The sequence below is a fragment of the Ciona robusta genome, chromosome 5 (genome assembly GCF_009617815.1).
Source record: "Ciona robusta chromosome 5, ASM961781v2".
Classification (NCBI taxonomy): domain Eukaryota; kingdom Metazoa; phylum Chordata; class Ascidiacea; order Phlebobranchia; family Cionidae; genus Ciona; species Ciona robusta.
The window spans coordinates 4,978,399-4,998,794 of record NC_143239.1 but is presented as its reverse complement, the minus strand read 5'-3'; the positions used below and the strand labels follow the sequence as shown (position 1 = coordinate 4,998,794).

Here is a 20,396-nt window from a genome sequence, read left to right as displayed (position 1 = left end):
ACATATCCCTGCAATCGCAAAGTGATAATGCATAATTAAGGCCCAAAGTTAGAAAAACGGGGAAAACATAGGCTTACCAATGCAGTCTGTAAGTTCAGTAGATCCCGTACCAGCAGTGTACCACTCTGGTGGGCATTTATAACAGTATTGCATTCCTTGTTGAGGCTGATAGGTGTCAGCAGGACACGGATAACAAGTCTCTATACCAGTTAATGAGGCAAATCCAGGGCGGCAAAGATCTGAAGTAACAATTTAAATTATAAGAATATTTTGGGTAAAAAATCATTTATTAATTCCGATAAATGTGGTTGACGCACTTGTTCATATTAAACATAATAGTATGACAGCACAAAGTTATCACGATGCCGTAGTTCCATTATATACGGTTTCATAGACCTCGCATGTAAGTAAACACACAAAACTTTGCGGCTAATTAGTTCATGCAATACAGCGTAACTTGGTCTACTAGTTTTTATTCATCTCGCCGGTTTAATTATATTGAGTTAATTATGAAGGACTTGCGGCCATTACCGCAATTTCAGAAGCAGTTGTTCAAATTATAAAAAGTCGTACATACCTCCACATTGCCTAAAGCTGGTAGCTCCTCGACTCGGGGTGCCAGTGTCCGGCGGGCATGTTGTGCATTCTGTTGCACCGTACACATCAGCATACATGTGGATATCGCATGCTACACACACCTCAAGACCATTTGGAGAGTAGGTGCCAAGGGAGCAAAGGTCTATAAAGTGATGTGTTTTGTTAAAGTTTAGAAAAAGTCTATTTTATGTTGCACTATCTTTAATCGAAATATTCGCTATTTGGAAAAAATGTATCTTTTATAGTCTATGGATTTTTTGGGGGGAGAAATGAGCATAATGTACATGTAGTATTCAAACAACGTATATGAAGCATTAATCTAGTAGGGTGGGGGAAAGCGGGACACCTTTAGCACATAATATCCAAATATCCTGATCGTGTTTTAAACATTTAACAATTCTATGGGAATCACAAGAAAACGGGTTCAGAATTCCTTGAATGTTCTTAGTTTATTTCAAAAATGGGACGAAAAAATAGAATGAAAAGTGTCACATCTTCCCCCGCCCTAAATACTTACTTTTGCATTCCTCCAGCGACCGTGTGTGATTGGTTGGCGTCGATGTATGCAGAGGGCAGGCTTTGCAAGATAGCTGGGCCTCGTCGTCTTGGTAGAAACCGACATCACAACTAATGCAATCGATTACCGCTACGTCGTAGTAGGTTCCAACAGGACAGTTGACTAATTTCAAAAGGAAAAAGATCTATTAATTAATGTTGTCTACCTTGGCATGCTTGGCATATAGTAATATACCATACCGATTATTTTAAATAGCAAAGATAAAATATTTGAAACAACGTATACAGAAGGGAATCACCATTAAAAATACAGCGGTTAAAACACGCTTTATGTGGATAAAAAGTACGAGAAAGAATGTCAGTTTAAAAACGTGTCTGTTAAACACAGCATACATATAGTGAACTTTCATCGATTTGTTAAAATCTAATTAAAACAGAATGTAGTACTGTAGGGTAAGATGGGACACCGTTAGCTCAATCCTAAATTTCCTCAATTAAACAATTAACAACGACCTATTAGACTGGCGGGGCTACCATTATATAATTCGGAAGTTATTCTTTAGTTATACTACCAAGTCGGACGAGAACAGAGAAAGAATACATGTCCTATCTTACCCCACCCGCCGTACTATACTAGGCAAATAGAAAAAGTGTGTGTAAGGACAAGTATATACATACCACACGTTGCAGCGTCCCGAAGTACTGTACCAAGGGGGCATTGAAGCTCGTTAGCTGAAGGAAGGTAACTTCCCGGCGCATAAGTGACGAATGCTGTGACTGATGTATTGATGTGACGTACTGCCAATCTATAACCAGAAATGCTGTTATGTACGGTTAAAAGTATGTGTACAACTACTGACGAAGCTAATAATGGCCTTATGTGTCTAAAACATACAGTATTTTATCGATGTTTCATACACAGGTGAGATAATACGTGTATAGGCACTTTGAGAGATGTATGAATTGGAAACAGTAGGCGAATAGTTCGGGCTCGGGGCAACGGTAATTAGCGTGCCTGCTTTAAACCCAGAGTTTTCGAGTTCCACCACGATGCTGCTACCATTCTGGGCGTGTGTCTTAAATATTATGCACTTCTTAAGATAATACTTTAAAAGTGTGCACATTACCAAAATTAAAGAAAAATATTTATTTAATAAAATACCTTTTTAGTTGTCCAGAAAACTCTGGTTCCACGTTCAGTCTGCCAAAGAACTCACTCATTTGTCCATGCTTCTTCCTGCTACCTACCACGTCCTCGTCGTTCAAACCAATTTCACCTAAAATAATAAACTTTAAATCTTATACTTCCAAATGTTAGTTTGGCACAGTAGCTATCGGGGGAGAATCACCCACAAAAGTTACATACGTGGTAGCTCGTAAGCGAGCACAAGGTGTGTGGAACAGAACATCCGCGTTATTTAACGATTGTCGTTGCCCCGCCACGCAAGGATTATAGAATAGAGTTGCATTTATTTATATCCTGGGTATAGCTGTTACCAATTTTAAACGGGTCATAGACGGTAAGATAAAACGTTCAGTGTACATACTCCACAAACCTTTAATGGTGATGGTAATTTCTAACGAATCCTGTGTTCTTCCGAACTCCCTTGTCAAAGCTATCGCTTCTTCTTCTGTATATGAAAAGCTGCTAAGGTCGGTAGGAGGGTTAGGTTCAAAGTTGGATGGAACTGGCTCGGTTTGGGTCTCATAGCTGCCGTAAGCATCGGCCGGTTCAGGTTCATAGTCGTAGTTCTGGTCGCCTCTGTTAGGACTGTATACATTGAGAAAAGAAAGAGTATGTTGAAATATCATTGCCTACCTATATGTTAATGCTAAAATTTGAATTAATGAAACCTATTTATTCTCGCGTGGGCGGAAGACGACAGTTGTTATACCACCGGTGTTCCGTTTCATACACCTCGTGCCCGTTTTCGTGTTACTACACATGTAACATTGTGGTTACAGATGTACCAAATTATTTTTTTGTATGTGGCTGACATTTTTTATGATACAATCATATTAGACCACTTAGTTTATAGGTAACCGTCATACTTCGGTAACATGTAGTTGATTTATATGCAAGTTGATGTTTTTTTTACTCACGGAGAACGTCTTTTCCGTTTCGCTTGCCTTAATTTTCTACGAAGGCTTCTTTTTCTTCTGTCACCTTAAAATAAGTTGTTTCTTTACTATTTAGAAAAAACAAGATCTTCAAACTCCTAATGCTGAAATAATGTTTGACAATGATTCTGTGCATGCAACCTTTCCGAAAGACAATTGAAAAAATCGTCATAACCAAAGGGTACCTTACTCGAACCTCGATACTGCTCTCATTGCGAGCTAGCGTGCATTGACTGAAAAACTAAACGTGGGTTAAAATCCAAAAAATATATTTGAACTTATGAATGTTTTTTTAAACGCATTTTTAAAGAATGAATAATTGCATTCCTCGTCCCCAAGGTGCTCGCCATATCAACTTACGTTCAGCGTCTCCACCATAGTCGTAATATTCGTCTGCATCGTAGTCGTAGTTATTACTTGGGCTTGCAGTCGTTACTTCTATAACTTCTTCTGTAACGCATGTTACTTCAACAGATACAAGAGTACAATTGATGCCAGTCTCGCGTGGTCTGCACCAGTGTGGTACCTGTAAAACGCCAAGAATAATTAAAAACACCACGGATATTTCTTAAACTATGTAATACTGTATGAAGTATGTATAATACTACATGTATAAATTTATGTAATATTATATGGCAAGATGGAGGTCAGCTTTAGAACATAATATCTCACCTTTCCTAATCCTGTTTAACAGTCAGCAATGCTCATTTAAAGTCATGAGCATATGGGTATATTATTCAAAACCTATGTAAGTAGATGCGTTTAATATTCCATATGGTAATTTACTAAGTTTTGCGATCTATAGGACAAGCCAATATAAGATGAGCTTGTCGTACTGTCTTTGTATGTTACATTATCGTATAATAACTGTTTTAAATGTTTGAACCCGGCCCTGATCTGGTGCTCATGAAGTTGGACAATTCGCGTAACGAAATAACATTGAGGAAGCGCCATTAAATATGTAACCCACGAAATTGAATATGGTACAGCTTAGATATTTTCTCACCCTTGGTGTAAGTCGGGCAACTAAATGCAAACGAACAGACTCAAGAAAACTTGTGTCATTGCATGTGTTCTCTGTTGTGAGTCTGTAGCTCATTCTGTATCCCTTGATTAATTCGTTGGAATATCTCTGATCTAAATATAAACATTAGAACGTGGATATATATCATGTGTAACATGTTTTACAGCAGATGGCGAATAATAATGTTCAGTACTTGTCTTTATCGAATACTTTGCAAGTTTATATAGTAGGGTAAGAAGGACATGACACCTTTGGTACATAATATCCAAATACCCTGATCGTGTTTAACAATTAACAACGACATACAAGCGTCATGAGAATACGTTTTTTTAGTTCGATTGTTTCTTGGTTACCACCTAATGGAACGAAAAAATAGAATGAAAAGGTGTCCCGTCTTCTCCTACCCTCTAACATGTTAAACTATACAAGAAAACAGAACATAGCACACAACACATAAATATACTTATGTAAGTTGGATGATAATTATTATTTTTAAACCAAACTTACGGGAACAGTCGATAGGAAGTCTTACAGCTGGATGCCACACCCCGTCGTCCTCACAAACGTGGTAAGATTCCATGTAACTATGCATCGCGATACCGTATCTGTAATATAGAAGTAAAGATTGCAAAAATAGCCGTATATTTTGATACATCTTTTAAGACTAGGAACGTGTTTTAAAATATATTACTGTGGGGTAAGACGGGACAGCTTTAACACATATACCCAAATACTAAGGTCGCGTTTTAAGCAATTAACAACGGTCTATAAGAGTCGCGGTGATACGGTTTCATAAATTATGAATTGTTTATGTTTACCGCCAAATGGGACTTGAAAATTAAATAAAAATACGTTCCATCTTCCATTGTGCTAACCGCAATCTTTTTACTTCACTTTTTACTTTATAAAAGTAAACAATTTTTCATATTGGTACATCATTTTACAGCTTTTTTATGTATGTATACCTTTGGCTGTTGCATTCGTGGTAACACTCTTTCAAGTTGTTTAGATTCATGTCACAGTTTATGAAGCCGTACTTCGGTTCGTCCAGCTGAGGGCAGAAGTTATCTGTAGATACATTGTATACAAAGTAAAAACAACAGTCGATCTCTAAATGGGTAAAGTTCTATGGAAGGCACTCTAGTGTCCTAAGAATTTAGGCCAGAGTTCCTTATTATCAACAAGAGTTATCACGCATTATCTATAGAGAAATTATGAATAAAAATTTACATAACTCTATACTAAAGGAAGGTACAACAACAGCCCGACAACACAAGCAATACGTAAAATGCAGTGTACTGAAAAGCATAAGTTACAACATAACCTTAAGCAATCTCCCATTACCCAACCGCAGAAATTATACGATTAAATAAGCGCAACTATGTGTAAGTGCATGGTTTATACATACCTTGAACACTAACTACTATAACACAAGTACGAGAGTTGCCTGTAGCATCACTGGCTGTGTATTGTACCCTGGTTTGTCCAAACGGCATATCTCCAAACTCGTGGCTTCTGTTCATGAACACAGTACCTGTGTGAAAGACAATTTGTAACACCCCAATATTATTGCTCCAAACCAATGGCTTCCATTAGCGTTGTCTAAACTGTTAACCATATTTTACCAACAGTATGACCTATAAAGTTACATATATGATAACTCGCAAGCGGACACCAGGTGCTTTTTGTACGAAACAAACACCCGTGTTCAAACGACTGTCGTGGCCCGCCATAAGAGGATAAATAAATTATGTTCATTTTTCACCATATATTAAGATACGTGTCTGTTGTGTATGGCATAAGCGCAGTATAGCAAAAATCTGTATATACAATTTAGTTTAATGCTTGTGACGGTGAACCAAGTTATCACCTACCAGAATTGTCTGAAAATGTGGGTTCCCTCCAAGATATGTTTTGTGCAATGAACTGGTCCCGTGGGATCACAAATGGCGGCGGGTTGTTGCATTCCGATATCAATGGTGGCTGGTTATCTAAACGTTGCTTTTATTTTAACATCTTTGCATAGGAATAGGAGAGTGTGTCATTGCAGTAACACAAAACCTTACAGGATCTTTATATGAGGTATGGGCGCCTGCCTCTAGCCAAGAGTTTATGGGTTCGAGGCTCGAAGCTGATACCATTATCGAGGTCATGCGTGACCTTGGACAAGATACTTTAAGGCAATAATTGCCCCAACCAAGCGACCCTTGTGGGTTTTATAAATGGCAGCAATAATTACAAAAGAATGTTTAAAAGTGCCCACGAATTCTCGTAAGTAGGCACTATATGTGTAAAAGAGATCACCCGTGTTATATCGGGTGAATATGTAGCAGCCATTTAACTTTTAGCAATGTCAAGTTCTGCACCCTACCGATTACATTAACTTCGAAACTGCATTCATCCGTGAGTCCTGCCCCATCAACTACTGTATATGTGATGGTTGAAACACCAATGTGGAACGTAGCTGGTGGGTGGACGGTAGGGTGGGGTGTCAGTGTAGTCTGCAAATATAAAGGAGGGAATGTTTAATCACCAATAAATTTTTGCAGGTAAAGTGGACAATGTTTTACCCACTATGTTTCATATGTTGTAACTCGGAAGACGGAGTGTATGAAACAGAACACCCATGTTGTAACGACTGTCGTTGCTACGCCACACGAGGGTAAATTAGATTCGATCAGCGCAAGTTTCATTTAACTCAAAGAGGAGGTATGTGTAGCAAAACGGCAGGTTTTATAACATGCTATGAAAGTATCATGCATATTAGTACCTGGTTTGAGTTATCTTGAGGTACTGGGACATCCCAGGTCACGATGGCCGAGTCTAATTGTGGACTTGTAAAGGTTTCAATGTTGTGTGGACACTCTACGGTTGGGGGTTGAATATCTGCAAAACAATCGTGGTTATCAGATAGTTTATTATGCAACACACGAGGAAACGCTTTGAAAAGGGATATGCTAAGCAAAATTTGCAAAATATTGAGGGTTCATATATACTGGTGTATTGGTAATTTAAGAACTTTGAAGTGTTTACTTGGTGAACGCAATTTAAAAAATCTCTTAATAACCGTAGTGTTTGCGTAACTTTTTATAAAAATACATTCTTTGCGTCCAACAAGCATTACAGGGCGTATAAATACACATACGTTCATGTGCAAATCATGAGTAAGAAAACCCCCGGTCAAGTTTTCTAAATGCATTATACTCAAGATGACGCATAGAGCAAATAATAATTCAACGCGCGCGCCACCGCGTAATTTCTTTATTGCTTGCGTGGCAATATTTTTAGCTCTTTCCAGTCAAAAAATGAAGTTCACGCAGCTCTCATCGCGTGGCGCAGTGTTCAAAGTCACGTACGGTAGGTTTGTGGTTTGGACTAAAAGCCGAAGCGTGGATACACGCCAGAATGCGGTTTCTCGCAAAAAATCTGATGTAACTAGACAGCATCATTGCGACAGCGTATAGTTGTCGGCATTCAGGGTTGCTTTCAACACAGAGCAAGACGTAAGGCCCATAAACCATGTTCCCACGATCACATCGCAGGTTTATGGTACAAAGTACGCTCCTAGTTTTTTCTCAAATTTATAAGATGTTTGACGTCATAAGATTTTAGGCCGGAGACTCCTTGCAGCATTGTGATCTGGGTCAAAATACTTAACGGCAATTACTCCGACCCAGGGCCCTTGTGACTGGCCGGCTAAATTGTCGGCCACACATTAAAAATAATGGTAAAAAAACTTCAGAAAACTTCCAAAATTATCCTCCACAAAGTCATATATACATGGGCACTCGTAAACAGTCACAAAGTGTGTCAAACCTGATTCATGGAGAAAATACAATTAACTAATACATATTCTTACCTATGCATCTGGCTGTATCTAATCCTGTCGACCATGTATTGGGCAATATGCAGGAAAACGAGTTGGGTATATTCAGTGCATATCCATCTGGACATGTAAAGGTACACATGTCTCTATAGTGCAGAGGTCCAACGCCTTGTCTGCAATTTTCTGATACAGTTGCACCCATAGGTACTATAGGTGGATCGCATCGTATTGCTATATTAAAAGTGAAAAGTTGTTTTAAATATTGAATTTTAATTTTTGACATTTTAGAGTCGTGATGCTACGGCTATACAACTATTTAAATGTTCTTTGTTTTGCTTACTACCAACATGACGAAAGGGGGAATCATAAATGTACCATCCTACCCCAGCCCACTATAGGTATTAGTGAGTATATGTTCCAACCCAGTCGTCCCTAATATGTTGTCAAAAACATCAGCCATTAATAAAAATGCAAAAATTAAAAAAACGATCACCCACTAAGAAACGTATATATGGTAACTTGTAAGCTGGCGCGAGGTGTGTGAAACAGAACACCCGTGTTACAAGGACTGTCGTTTTCCAGCCACGCGAGGATGAAGCAAGTTACATTTAAATCAAACCTTGACAGCTGGAATCTTCCCCATTCCAATGCTGGTCGTGCAAGCAAGACCTACTGGGCGACCCCATAAGAAAGAAACCCTCGTTGCAGGTCTGGTAGCAGATGGTACGATAAGAGCTGTCAGTTTTGCTGCAATTAAGTCTGCCATGTGGAATTTGTGGTAGTTCCGGGCAATATCGAACTGCGGTAAAAAGAAATCGATGAAAGCGAATTGAACAATTCGGTGGAAAACAAAAACAATTTCCAAAGAGAAAAGTCGTTTGTGAGCGATAACTGCTAAAATGCAAATACCAAGATAAACACTACTAGTCCTGTTTTGCCTGATGGTGCTGGTGGGTATAGTAAAATGTGTTATAACGACTGTCATTCCCTCCCCAGGCGAGGATATATAAGTTACATTCATTTAATCGTTTAAAATGCATTTGGTTTTTATTGTTGCCATAGCCGATCTACTACGTTATTGCATCCGAATTTTCCCCAAGTGGCAATTTCTTCCTTTGATAGGCACCGACATGCGTCACTATAAGCTAAATCAAGTAAAGTGCTTAATTTTCGACGCCTGTAATTACCCTCAATAGACCACCAGGCAACTGCTGCTACAAACCTTTACGACTTCGTGACTAAAATCATCAGAAAACTGCAAGCACGTTGTTGAACCGGTAACTGCTATAAACTAAATGCTGTGTTCATCGTCTTGTTTTATAGTGACTTATCTATATTTTGTAGTGACTTAATTGTAGAGTAAATATATCACATCCATTACCATTACTGCCCTTGTCAGAGGTGATAGGCTTCAATATCTGTTGAGATATACTAGTGACACTTGGTGTTTGGGTAATAGGCCAACCCTGGCTTAAATATCCCATCCCATGACGGGTCGTGCTGAAGGCCACAACCACGTACAATAATATAAAGTACCCCATTTGTAATCAACACAAGGTAAAATATATATAGTGTTTACCTTGGCAGAAAGATTCCTGTACCGTTCCACCATCCATGGTAACCCAGTTCCCATCGATGCGGCATTTAATAGAAGAGCTGCCCACGAGGTCAAACCCTTGATCGCAAGCGAAACCACAACGAGACTTGTATCGGTTGTCGCAGACCATTCCGGTAAAACGGCCGTTCAAAGGTGCCCTCAACTCCGGGCACCGAATAACTTCACACCGTTGCTCGACCTTGTCGAAAATTCTTAAGGTCATATTTGATAAAATAGTTTTTACACGTTTAAAAATACAAAGTTTACACGTTCGAAATACAAAGAAATTACAAGAATATTTAGGGATTTCGGGTTGTCGTGCTCTAATATGGACTATACTCATGTATAGCTTATCATAATTGAATATGAATGTTACGTATGTAACTTATGTAGCCTCGCCTGGTGACCTCGTGCCAGCATAAAAAAAACCTGTCCGCGTTATTCCTATACATTTTGTCAATGTGCATTTAATATTTTCATATTTAAATTACAACACAATATATCACCTGTCTGAAGCCAGGTTTGCAGGTACATTGTGTTACGTCTGAGCTGCCGTTGGGTGACAACATGTTAGGGTCGGGACACGGTGTGCACGATTCCAAGCCACCGGGAGACGGGAATGGCTTATATGTTCCGACAGGACATGCTATGGACAAAATTTGTATTTTCCATTATATTTTATAAGACCGATAAGTAGGGTATACAGATGTTTTCGGAAAACAGCAAACTTCAATATTTAGTTAGGTTCTTTTACTTGCAGTAGCAACATGGATGTTGAAAAAAGTTTGGCTTACTTCTCCGCGATCCCATGGCGCACCATGCTGCCGGACGTCACCCTCGTACAACATTTATTAGAATCAGTTTAAGCAGATTATTAAGAAGGACGATTTAGTAGATATATTTACTTATAGCAGTCGAATGTATACTGTAAATTATAGTTTAATATATTGATAGGTCTTTCAAAAAAATATGTATGCTGATGATGCGATAGTTGATTTCTGGGCCAAAAATTTCTTTACAGAATACGAACCATACCTGGTAAAAACAAATATAACTGTAGCAATATTACTCAAACTTATGTATTTGTTTGGCGGGACTTTAAATTATAGGGTATAGTATGCTGCATATGCTGTGTCGCGCATTTGTTTTCTTATTAGCTAGTGAGTGATCAGATTTGTTTTCACGGCTATAGTGTTCTCGGCACTGGCATTTGTTTGGCTGCATTTTGAATTAGGGTAGGTATATTATGTACCCGAGGATCATGTAACGGCATATTTGGCTTCGTGTGTGGTTTACACCAATGTTATTGTTCCTGACACGCGAAGAGAAGAGTTGTAAATTTAAACGCGTGAGGGAATATTGTGAACTATGTTTGGACATTGCTTAACTTGTTTTCGATTGTAAGGGGAACTTGGTGGTGAAAACAGGGAACTTGAAGATTTGACTGATAACATAGTCCAGCCGTGGTATTGCCTTTTACGTTAACGACACCGTTTCAAACCGCTTTATCGTGGACAGCGATATGTTCAAACAATGTTTACGCCAGTTGTTTTGAACTCAATTGGGTTTATCAGAGAATGCTGTACGGTGTTTTCAACAATATACACGCAAGGGTATTTGTTTTGCACTTGCAATCTTAAGGCCAAAAGTTTATAAATCTTTTAGCGTTATTACACAATATGGTTTTCACACTTGTTTTAAAAATTTAAAATTTCCAGCTAATAAAAGAACTAAATAAATACATACGTGTACACCCATGAGGAAGTAACCCGAATCCCCAGAACCCAGGATCACACACACACTCATAGACTCCTGTTGTGGTTCCGCATCTACATTGACCCAGAGGATGGCAGCATCCTCCTCCGGAGCAATATTTGTGACAATGTGAGTCATCTTCAACAATATAGTTGCCTCCCTCGGCGTCTGTGGAAATATAGAATCATATTATACATTGCTAATGAATGTGGATAGCTTAATGTAGACTTCATTTGTCTATTTGAAACGATAGCAAAGATCATATTATTAAAACAAAACAGTGAAAGTAAAATCACATTATTCATTGCTAATGAATGAACGAGAAGAGTTAAGGGCATATACAATACTGTATAGGGTCAAACGGGGCATCTTTAGCACATAATATCCTAATATCCAAATATCATGATCGTGTTTTAATCAATTCACAACGGTCTAAGAGTCGTAAGGTTACGATTTATAACTCTTTGAATGTTCTTTGTTTATTGCCAAATGGGTTGAGAAATTAGATTGAAAAGGTGTCCCATCTCCCCTCACACTATACTGTATAAACTCGATTTTTGATTATGAAATTAAAAAGAATTATATTTGAAATGTCTATGGTTCTATAGGAAGGTATAGCTATAAGTGACGCCTATGATAAAGTATACACTCAGCAAAATGTTAACAAGATGCATGTTTTTAAAGCAAATTTGCAGCGCTCGCAAAACCTATTCAAGTAATGCATTATGTATCAGCTACAAGGGCTGTATTGTGTTACATGTAAATAGAAAGATAATGTTCAAGGCACAAGTGATAACAACACAAGCGTCATAATTTGGCAACGGATTTCATGAATATTTTAAAGTAATTAACACGAATGAAGAAAGTCGCTTTGAATTACTTTCATTATAGATTTTGTGAAAGGGCAAAGCATTTTGAACGCACGGTAAAGACTAAATGGCAAAATGCGGATGACGAAGAGACAAATTAAGCTGAAAATCGACGTTCTGGACTGTTACTAATTGAAACGAGAAATCTTCAATCAATCGAACGATTCTAAATATACATGAGCCCCGACCTATGGTAATGTCGCGCAGTGTACGAATGTCAAGGTCCTCGTCTGGGAAGCAATCGTCAGGCCCACTGTGCGCTTTTATGGAATGTCAAACTTTCTCGTCGCCCAATTCGCTCTCCCCGCGTGAGAAAATGCGCAATTATGAAACTTCAGCTTCCTTAACTTCAAAGCCACTGCAGGGAATGTTTGAGTTAATTAGTTTAGGCGCCTCAACGGGACCTGCTTGCCGCTTTGTCGAGTTGTTTTTGCTTTTAAATTGACAAAGGGAAAGGAATCTTCTGATTAGATTCGCTCGAAAACAAAAATCGATTTGTCTTTAACTAAAAGAAGAAACACGCTTGCTGACAGTGAGACCCAAACGAGTCTGTCGAACGTCAAAGGCTGCAAACGCTGCACGTCAGCCGTGGGAAAGATAAATTGGCTTGCCGCAACAGCGACTTGAAGAATCGCTCTGTTTCTAATCAACAGATTGGCGATAAAGGGCTTCCATTAGCAGGGGTAGCGACGAGGGACGACGGTTGTTGCTGCATCGTCCGTTCCCGACCCCAGTCTGTAGCGGTTCGCGCTGCGATAACAGGAAACTGCGGGACCGATTCTTGCCTGGAACTTACAATGTTTGTGAGACTTGTCGAGGGTAGGGTAACTAAAGCGCCTTTTCACACCAGGAGTGGGTTTAGACAGGGTTAGGCTGTTTTTATTGAAATTTTACTTCAATCAGTATAAGGATTAGAGTGGCGCCAGACGATGCCTGGCTTGCATTATAATGTTTAAACGTAATTTATTTAGAAATACTTTAAAATCGTGAGATTGTGAATAACGGATTTCCGACGTGTTTTAATATCGGAACTGTAAACTGCGCATTGAATAAAATGTTTTTAAATTATACAACTTCTGGCGTTCGCACAGCATTCGTGACGCCGATTTGGACGCCAGCCATTACAGTTCGCATGCCAGTGATTTTAGTTCACACAGAAAAACGGCGAAAACTGATGTTTTGCGTTCGAAGCGACGTTAGCAAAATCCGGTACCAGTTGCTTACATATTTTGTCGAATGACTTCCGATATTCGGCATGGGAATTTCAGAACGATTGGGACCACGTCATCCTTTGGCGCTAAGCAACTGTAGCACGAAATCGAATGGCGACGCACAATTTGACCGGAAAAATATTTCTCATTGCTCGGTTGCCCTTTTTGCAAATGAAATCGATTGGTAAATACGGAAAAACAATTCTTTGTCGTTTTTTTGTTTTGGGGTCGAGTGTTGATTAGAGATAAGGAACTAGTATATACGTAGCGTGCGACGAATGCTTTATTATGGTTTTGTTTGAAACGGTTCCCGTAGTATAAAACTAAACTAAACATATACGTTTTCGTTAGCATATAAATTCGTTTTCCCGCAGTATCAAATCAGACATATATACGCAAGGGTTTTTTGTATAGTATTAACATGAACAAGTGTAAGCGAGTGGAATGGCAAAATTTCATGTCGGGAAGTATGATCATTGGGCGACACCCCGGTCAAGTCACCACGAGCCAGGAAACGAATTGAGGTTTAAAGAGAACGAACCGGAGAGTTTAAAAGTCATTGCATGAACCGCAGTGACAGTGGTTTCTGGTGTCTGGAAATCTGCAAGGACTAAAAGGGGAAGGGTAGAGCTAGAATCGAGTCGCGTCTGTTCATTCGCTCATATGCTATTTAAAACAGTGGCAAATAGTTCGTATTTTTTTTGTTCCGAACAGATTTTTGACATTTTTAGCCAGGATTAACAAATCTAGTTGCAGATTAAGTTATCGTCTATTTAAATTTGTTTTGTTTTTTTTGCGTTGTTTTAAAGTGGTTACCCATATACGACTTTAGCAACGACGTTTTTATTTTACAGTTTTTCGTTTACTGCTAATTGTCTTCTCTTGTATTTTTTTGATTTTTTGTTTTGTATTTGAAGAGATAATTATAGCTTATCTTATGTGTTATGTTATACACGCAGAATTAAATCAAATATGAATGCAACTAAATTTGAAATAACACCGACAACGACTGTGTTGTCCAAACTGAACCACACGGAATACCAAGAATGGAATCTTCTCGGTCAAAAGGTTTGGACATCCGAGTCAAAGGCAACATGGTCGCCAAACAAAGACGTTGCGTGGTATACATGCGAAGCGATACACATTACATGCATAGTGGTCGCATTCTACATTCTCTACGCACTGGTGCATTTTAGAATACTAAGAAAAGCAGAAGTGGCAAAAACTTCAGGTAATTTTTTAATAAGACTTGTGGTTTATTTGATTACATTAAACTAAACTTAATTGACTTAATAGTTCAATGTACTTTTTATTAAGGTTGTCAGTTACTTTTAATGATCAAAACTTTGCATAACGTTGGTTTGATTTAAATGGGACATAGTTTATATTTTCTTTTATTGTCACAGTTGGTAGTGAACAAAGAATATGTATATGGAATCATATAACCGTACCTTCATGGCTTTAAAAATTGTTAAAAGCTCGATTAAGAGATGTGGGATATTATGTGCTAGCGTTATTTATGTTACCACATAGTACTATAAAGCTTCTTTGGGGAAATATCACGTATTTTTCACAAGAAAGTATGTTGTAGTCAAAATGAATATTTTTTCCTATATAGCGCGTCTTAGAAAGGGCGGAAGATGGCTTGAAAATCTTTGTATAATGGGCGTGTTAACTGCTCTGCTGAGGTTTGGGAATAACCAGGCGTTATTGTTTACCGTGGATTCAACCTCCAGATGTTCTACACTGCTTAATGTCAGCATTGCTCTGTACAACGTTACCATTCACCCGATATACACCTTTCTGTGGGTGCGGTTGGTAAGCATGGGTGTCTTAGTATACAGATTAGGGTGGGGAAGACGGGACGCCTTTTTATTCTATTTTTTCATCCCATTTGTTAGTATATAAACATTATCCAAACAATTATGAAACCGTATACTTACACGACTACCTTAGGCCACAATTAACTGTTTAAAATGACACTTTTATTTTCACAGTAAATTGGATTTATAACTTAAATCACCAAAACAAATATAAATAGTTCACATATCTGGATAATGATACAGTCTATGAAATTTAGCGTAGTTTATAAACGGTCAAACAGAAGTATTTCTGAAAGGTTAACATTATTTTTGTTTGCAGCGGATCTTTTACTCGAACCGAGCATTAAAACACCTGTACAGTAAAACTGTTCGATTTCTAAGCTGGGTGGCTTTACTTTGCTTTATCTGTGTGACTATGGTGTGCATGGTGCTTCTGATTGTGGACCGAGACAATAGCGCCAGTGGGCGGGTATGTGCCAACACAAATTCCAACGATAGCAGCACTGTTCCGGCCAACTCTTCTCGGCCTCCACACCAGCAAGGCGTGCGTGTGAATATAATGACAGGACTACTTGGCGGCTGCATACAGGTATGTATGGATATGTGTCTTGTCAAGAGCAATATAGCTGTTAAATAGGTATTTTCTTTTAGCCGCTGTTTTGTAAGAACTTTTTGTCATGTATGAAGGAAGGTAAATTAATCTTTTATATACATGCCAACACCTGGCTAAAATCCTCTTTTTCATGCGTTTTTTACCCTCAAAAGGGCCTAAATTTGGTTATAGCAACGTTTTGTTGCAACAATTTCAAGAGGCATAAACTTCGACGTTGTAACTTTTGTTGTCTTTTTCAGCTTTCGTTTCTCGCCCTTTTCCTCTACCCGATCATGGACAATAAGTTGAGGGCGGTACGAGCCAACCACACACGAGGAAAAAGCGTCGCATTGATAACTCTCATAAGAAGATCATTCGTCCTTGCTGGTCTGTGCATATTATCTGATGTTGCAATAGCTCTGTTAATCAAGGTGGTCTACACAAGCCACCCAAGTGCTATATTTGCCCCGCTGGCCATGTATGATGTTAACTTGGTCGTCAACCTGTTATGTATAGTGATGACATTCAGACGCTGGCGTGTCATGCTCTTTCCATGGTTCTACACCTCCCGATGCCCATTTGCCGCTTGCCCAAGCGCCTGCCACCATAGGCTCCAGCCCGGGTCTTCCCGTACATATATTGTAAACAAAAAAACGCCGGTAGCACCCCTCGCTTCAGTTGAGTCTCGTTCCCAAACTTGGGACCGTTCCACCAGCCACTTTTCTTCTCGTCGCCGCCGGGAAAAGAAGCTCCAAATCCCGGAGATCCGGGAGCCGGTTCCCGATGTTGGCCTTCCTGTACTGCGGGAGATTTCGGAAGAAAAAGAAGCAGAGTGGAAGAGCCAATCTCTTTCTCTACAGAACCACAAAATCGAGTCCGAATTGCAGCAATATTCAGATACAGTTTTCCAGCTCTCCTACCCTGAGTTCGAGCGCCAACGTTCAACGTCCCTAGTTCTCCGCCCAGAGAACAAATGTTCGGACAAAAAGTCAAAGACTGCCCTCGCCGCTTCTCTTATCGCCAAATCCAAATGTTGGATGAGAGACAACAAGCAAAACAATACATAATTTGTATAATTCCTAAACATTTTCCAGGTTATTGCTTTTTTTTCGGGAGAGAATTTTTCGTGCGGTTAGCGTTTCGTCGTGTTCTATTTTTTCTTGCTATTAATAAACTGTAAATCATGTTCACACACACGAATGTGTACCACGCCTTAATCGTTTAAGCTTAACATAGTATTTGTTAGTGTTTTGTATAAACACAGCCAGTAAGTAAGAATAGAGCAGACAATTGTACCAAACTAAAATAAATACAAAACAAATCTGCAAAACGCAGGTCATAGATATAGGTAAATGAACAGGAATCTTACTTGTTTAATCATCGCGTGGCGAGGCAATGACAGTCGTTATAACAGGTGTTCTGTTTCAAACACGAAAAATGACTAGGCATTTATTAGAAACTTGATTAAGCAAAGACTTTGACTGTAACATTTAAGTAGTGTAATAACATTTCACTTACAATGTTTCACGGAAACTGAACATGCGGAAACTGGTGATGCAACGCGTTTATCATTTCACGCAGCCCAGACTAATATAACGATATGTTCTCTAGTTAACAACAGCGGTCAGATTCAAATTAAGAGTCATTGCCAAAATGCGCGCAGTCAATTATTTAGAAAACTTGTATTAGTTATTTATAGCAGCCAAAAATATTTGTGAAAATAAATTCAGAATACTTGCTACCTTTTTAAAATAAATCGGTAACACGCAGTGTTTTGCTATAAGAACATGAACGAGATACCAACAGTAAAAAAAACTTTTGTCAAGTATACATAATATACTGAATTCGACAGCCAGGTGGCTAGTATATTATAATAATAATGATTTTTAAGTACAATTTCAAGTTATGCCAAGTTGACAAACAGATTATGGTATTTAAACCGTGCGATACAGTGTAGACATCATGCCACAACACGCACACGTCTGTGAACTCTCTATTACAGAAATGCTGCCTTGACAGGCATCGCTATAGCATTACGTCATCGATTAAAATATCAAGGGCCAAAGCAAATTCAAAAAGAACTTTCACAATTTATATATCACTCAACACAGTTATGTCTCATGGGGTTTTAACTTCATAATCGTTTTTTCCGTAGTGTGAACTTATAAAGGTATTTAGCATGGCTTGCAAACTTGATTCCAATGCAATTGCTAATAATGCATTCGTTTTATAGACAAACGTGCAGATATGTGGCGTATGGACCAAAACTAGAACCTGCTATAGATTTTATATACGGTAGCGGTATTTACTTCAGTTCTTTAAAATTGAGTTCGCTGTATTCTTTGTTATTATTTTGTTATTATGAAAACGGCGATGCCCGATATAAGAAGTATAGGCTCTAACAACGAGGAAATTATGTAAGATTTTACCCTCTATATTATTTACCAAGTAGTTAACGTTTACAGTTTACAGCGGCGACTGCAAAGTAAAGTGTTAGCTCACCGGAGGGGATTGGTGGTTTTACAATATCTTTAAATAATAAAACGTAATGTCAGTCCAAGTACGTAAATCGTGCATTATGTGTTCATTGTTAAGTAGTAAAAGTAAACAACAGATTTTTAAGATGTTGTTATAACTCTGTAGTTAAATACTCAGGTGTAAGCGGCCAGTTTCCGGTAGATTTTTTATGTGACGTGTAGGGGAATTTCGTTTTTTTTCTGATTGACAGTTTCTAGTTAAAAAGGCACCACATCTGATGTTTGCATCCAAGAGTGGTTTAAACCTGTCAAGTAATTGTATATGCGTGGCGACTCGGATTTGTTGTTTTCCTGATTTGCAAACAGCTGTATAGAGAGGCCGCGATTTCAGCGAAATTTGGAAAAGTAACAAAAAAACGGTTTCTATAGGTTAACTGTAACAACGCTTAATGGGTAAGTATATATAGCAGGGTGGGGAACCTTTAGCACCTTTAGCACATAGTATTTAAATATGCTGATCGTGTTTTAAACAATTCACAACGGTCTATATGGCAGTCGTGAGGATGCGGTTTTATAATTCTTTGAATGTTCTTTGTTTACTATCAAATAGGACGAGAGAATAGAATTAAAAGGTGGCCCATCTTCCACCACTCTACTATACTAGTTTGTGTGTTTCTGACGCGAAGGGGTGCGATAGGCCAGGATTGCTTTTATACTTGTTAATCCTAGGAAGTGATATACGTCAGCAGCATATGATGTTGCGCATGCATCGCTCTTAAGGATAAATTATGAAGAAGCCTTTCAAATGTAATAGCGTCTAATGTCGATGCTTCGCTAAAAGGAAATGTCTTTTTCTCCAAGGGATATCTTCGATCGGATACATCAATTTATAATATGCGGCGTTTTTGTAGCCGGGGTCGTTAGCGATAACAAGAGCTGGCTATAGTTCATGCATAATTGACCAGCAGGGAATACAGATTACAGTCGCTTCAAAGCCCGACAGCGAGAAGATTGAATTATGGCGGTTATATTGGACCGCCTAGGTTTCGATCAAAAAGTTTTGAAGTAGAATAGTTGCTTGCGGTCAGTGACTTTTAAAAAGGTAAACTGTTGCAGCGAAATGTGTTTACTTGTAGCGGATGATGTACGTAGTTAATACGCGTCATATTCTGTAAGCAGCGCAGCAGTTAACCTTATCGTGTGTGTAGAAATGCGTAACTATATGACGATACAAGATAGGGAGACGTCATGTAGCCTTTTGTGTTTGTTTGCGTGATATGAATGGTTCTTTCTTAGAATAGAAGAGAAGCGGTGCTGCAACTGTAAGTAATGACAGTTATTGTATGAGCGTTATGCATGCAGCTAGCTTGGGGTCGTGTAAATATGACTCATTGCGTCAAACGTTCTGTTGTGATTCAGTGCGCAATAATTTAATTTGATGCGTTAATACGTAGTTTACGCAACTGTGATTCAGAGGGTACATTTGAATGTAAATTTAATTTGTTTTAGTGATGGAGCCGGCGCTAATGGATGTATTTGCATTTGCGGGCTAGGAACACAAAACAGTGGGAGATAATGGTTAAGGTTTAAATGCTTATCAATTGTGGTGGATTGAATCTTTTAATAAGTGGTAGCGTCGGCGTTTGTTTTCATTATTTGCGGGTAGATACAGCATGCCGCGTGCAAAGCCAAGGGAAAAACAATGTGGCCTTTAGGGTAGAAATGCCACACCATGCTTTTTAGAAATTATAATTGTCAGACAGTTGTAGGTACAGCTGTGCTATGTTATCACTTGGAAAATGTTAAATACTAAATGTTTAAATTCTGGTTTACACCGGTTGGAAATGTATTTATAGGTAAGAAAAGTAAAACTTACACAAAACAAGAGCAAAACTAAATACAATTCATTTTTCTAAACTTCTACCCTGGCTTAACTCTTCAATTATTTTTTAACCTACAGGCTATTTAGTTAGGCTGTTGAAGGTTTT

General features: G+C 38.6%; 2 protein-coding genes across 3 annotated transcripts in view; one reads left to right on the top strand and one right to left on the bottom strand.

The window, feature by feature from the left end:
* The window catches only part of LOC149735871 (sushi, von Willebrand factor type A, EGF and pentraxin domain-containing protein 1-like), a 74,435-nt gene that overhangs the window by 47,465 nt on the left and 6,574 nt on the right, over nucleotides 1-20,396 (bottom strand). The window contains exons 7-26 of one of the 2 annotated variants that reach the window (XM_089879191.1): nucleotides 11,428-11,604; nucleotides 10,188-10,327; nucleotides 9,664-9,880; nucleotides 8,704-8,883; nucleotides 8,118-8,315; nucleotides 7,029-7,144; nucleotides 6,630-6,759; nucleotides 6,133-6,249; nucleotides 5,667-5,792; nucleotides 5,224-5,326; nucleotides 4,766-4,863; nucleotides 4,241-4,371; nucleotides 3,595-3,760; nucleotides 3,217-3,280; nucleotides 2,670-2,884; nucleotides 2,276-2,390; nucleotides 1,792-1,919; nucleotides 1,115-1,276; nucleotides 578-739; nucleotides 78-239 (exon numbers count right to left, since the gene is read on the bottom strand). In XM_089879191.1, the coding sequence (XP_089735317.1) occupies nucleotides 78-239; nucleotides 578-739; nucleotides 1,115-1,276; nucleotides 1,792-1,919; nucleotides 2,276-2,390; nucleotides 2,670-2,884; nucleotides 3,217-3,280; nucleotides 3,595-3,760; nucleotides 4,241-4,371; nucleotides 4,766-4,863; nucleotides 5,224-5,326; nucleotides 5,667-5,792; nucleotides 6,133-6,249; nucleotides 6,630-6,759; nucleotides 7,029-7,144; nucleotides 8,118-8,315; nucleotides 8,704-8,883; nucleotides 9,664-9,880; nucleotides 10,188-10,327; nucleotides 11,428-11,604 (2,907 nt within the window). The remainder of the gene's footprint in view (nucleotides 1-77; nucleotides 240-577; nucleotides 740-1,114; nucleotides 1,277-1,791; nucleotides 1,920-2,275; nucleotides 2,391-2,669; nucleotides 2,885-3,216; nucleotides 3,281-3,594; nucleotides 3,761-4,240; nucleotides 4,372-4,765; nucleotides 4,864-5,223; nucleotides 5,327-5,666; nucleotides 5,793-6,132; nucleotides 6,250-6,629; nucleotides 6,760-7,028; nucleotides 7,145-8,117; nucleotides 8,316-8,703; nucleotides 8,884-9,663; nucleotides 9,881-10,187; nucleotides 10,328-11,427; nucleotides 11,605-20,396) is intronic. The other variant, XM_089879192.1, reaches the window with a different exon arrangement.
* LOC149735873 (uncharacterized) lies at nucleotides 14,454-17,125 on the top strand. Its single transcript, XM_089879229.1, has 4 exons — nucleotides 14,454-14,747; nucleotides 15,135-15,334; nucleotides 15,659-15,928; nucleotides 16,192-17,125. The coding sequence occupies exons 1-4, from the start codon at nucleotides 14,489-14,491 to the stop codon at nucleotides 16,996-16,998; spliced, it is 1,536 nt and encodes a 511-aa protein (XP_089735355.1). The 5' UTR covers nucleotides 14,454-14,488; the 3' UTR covers nucleotides 16,999-17,125.

Coding starts and splice junctions, on each gene's coding strand:
- LOC149735873 (XM_089879229.1), top strand. CDS start 14,489: ATGAATGCAACTAAATTTGAAATAACACCGACAACGACTGTGTTGTCC. Junction 14,748..15,134: donor AGAAGTGGCAAAAACTTCAG/GTAATTTTTTAA, acceptor TTTCCTATATAG/CGCGTCTTAGAAAGGGCGGA. Junction 15,929..16,191: donor TACTTGGCGGCTGCATACAG/GTATGTATGGAT, acceptor TGTCTTTTTCAG/CTTTCGTTTCTCGCCCTTTT.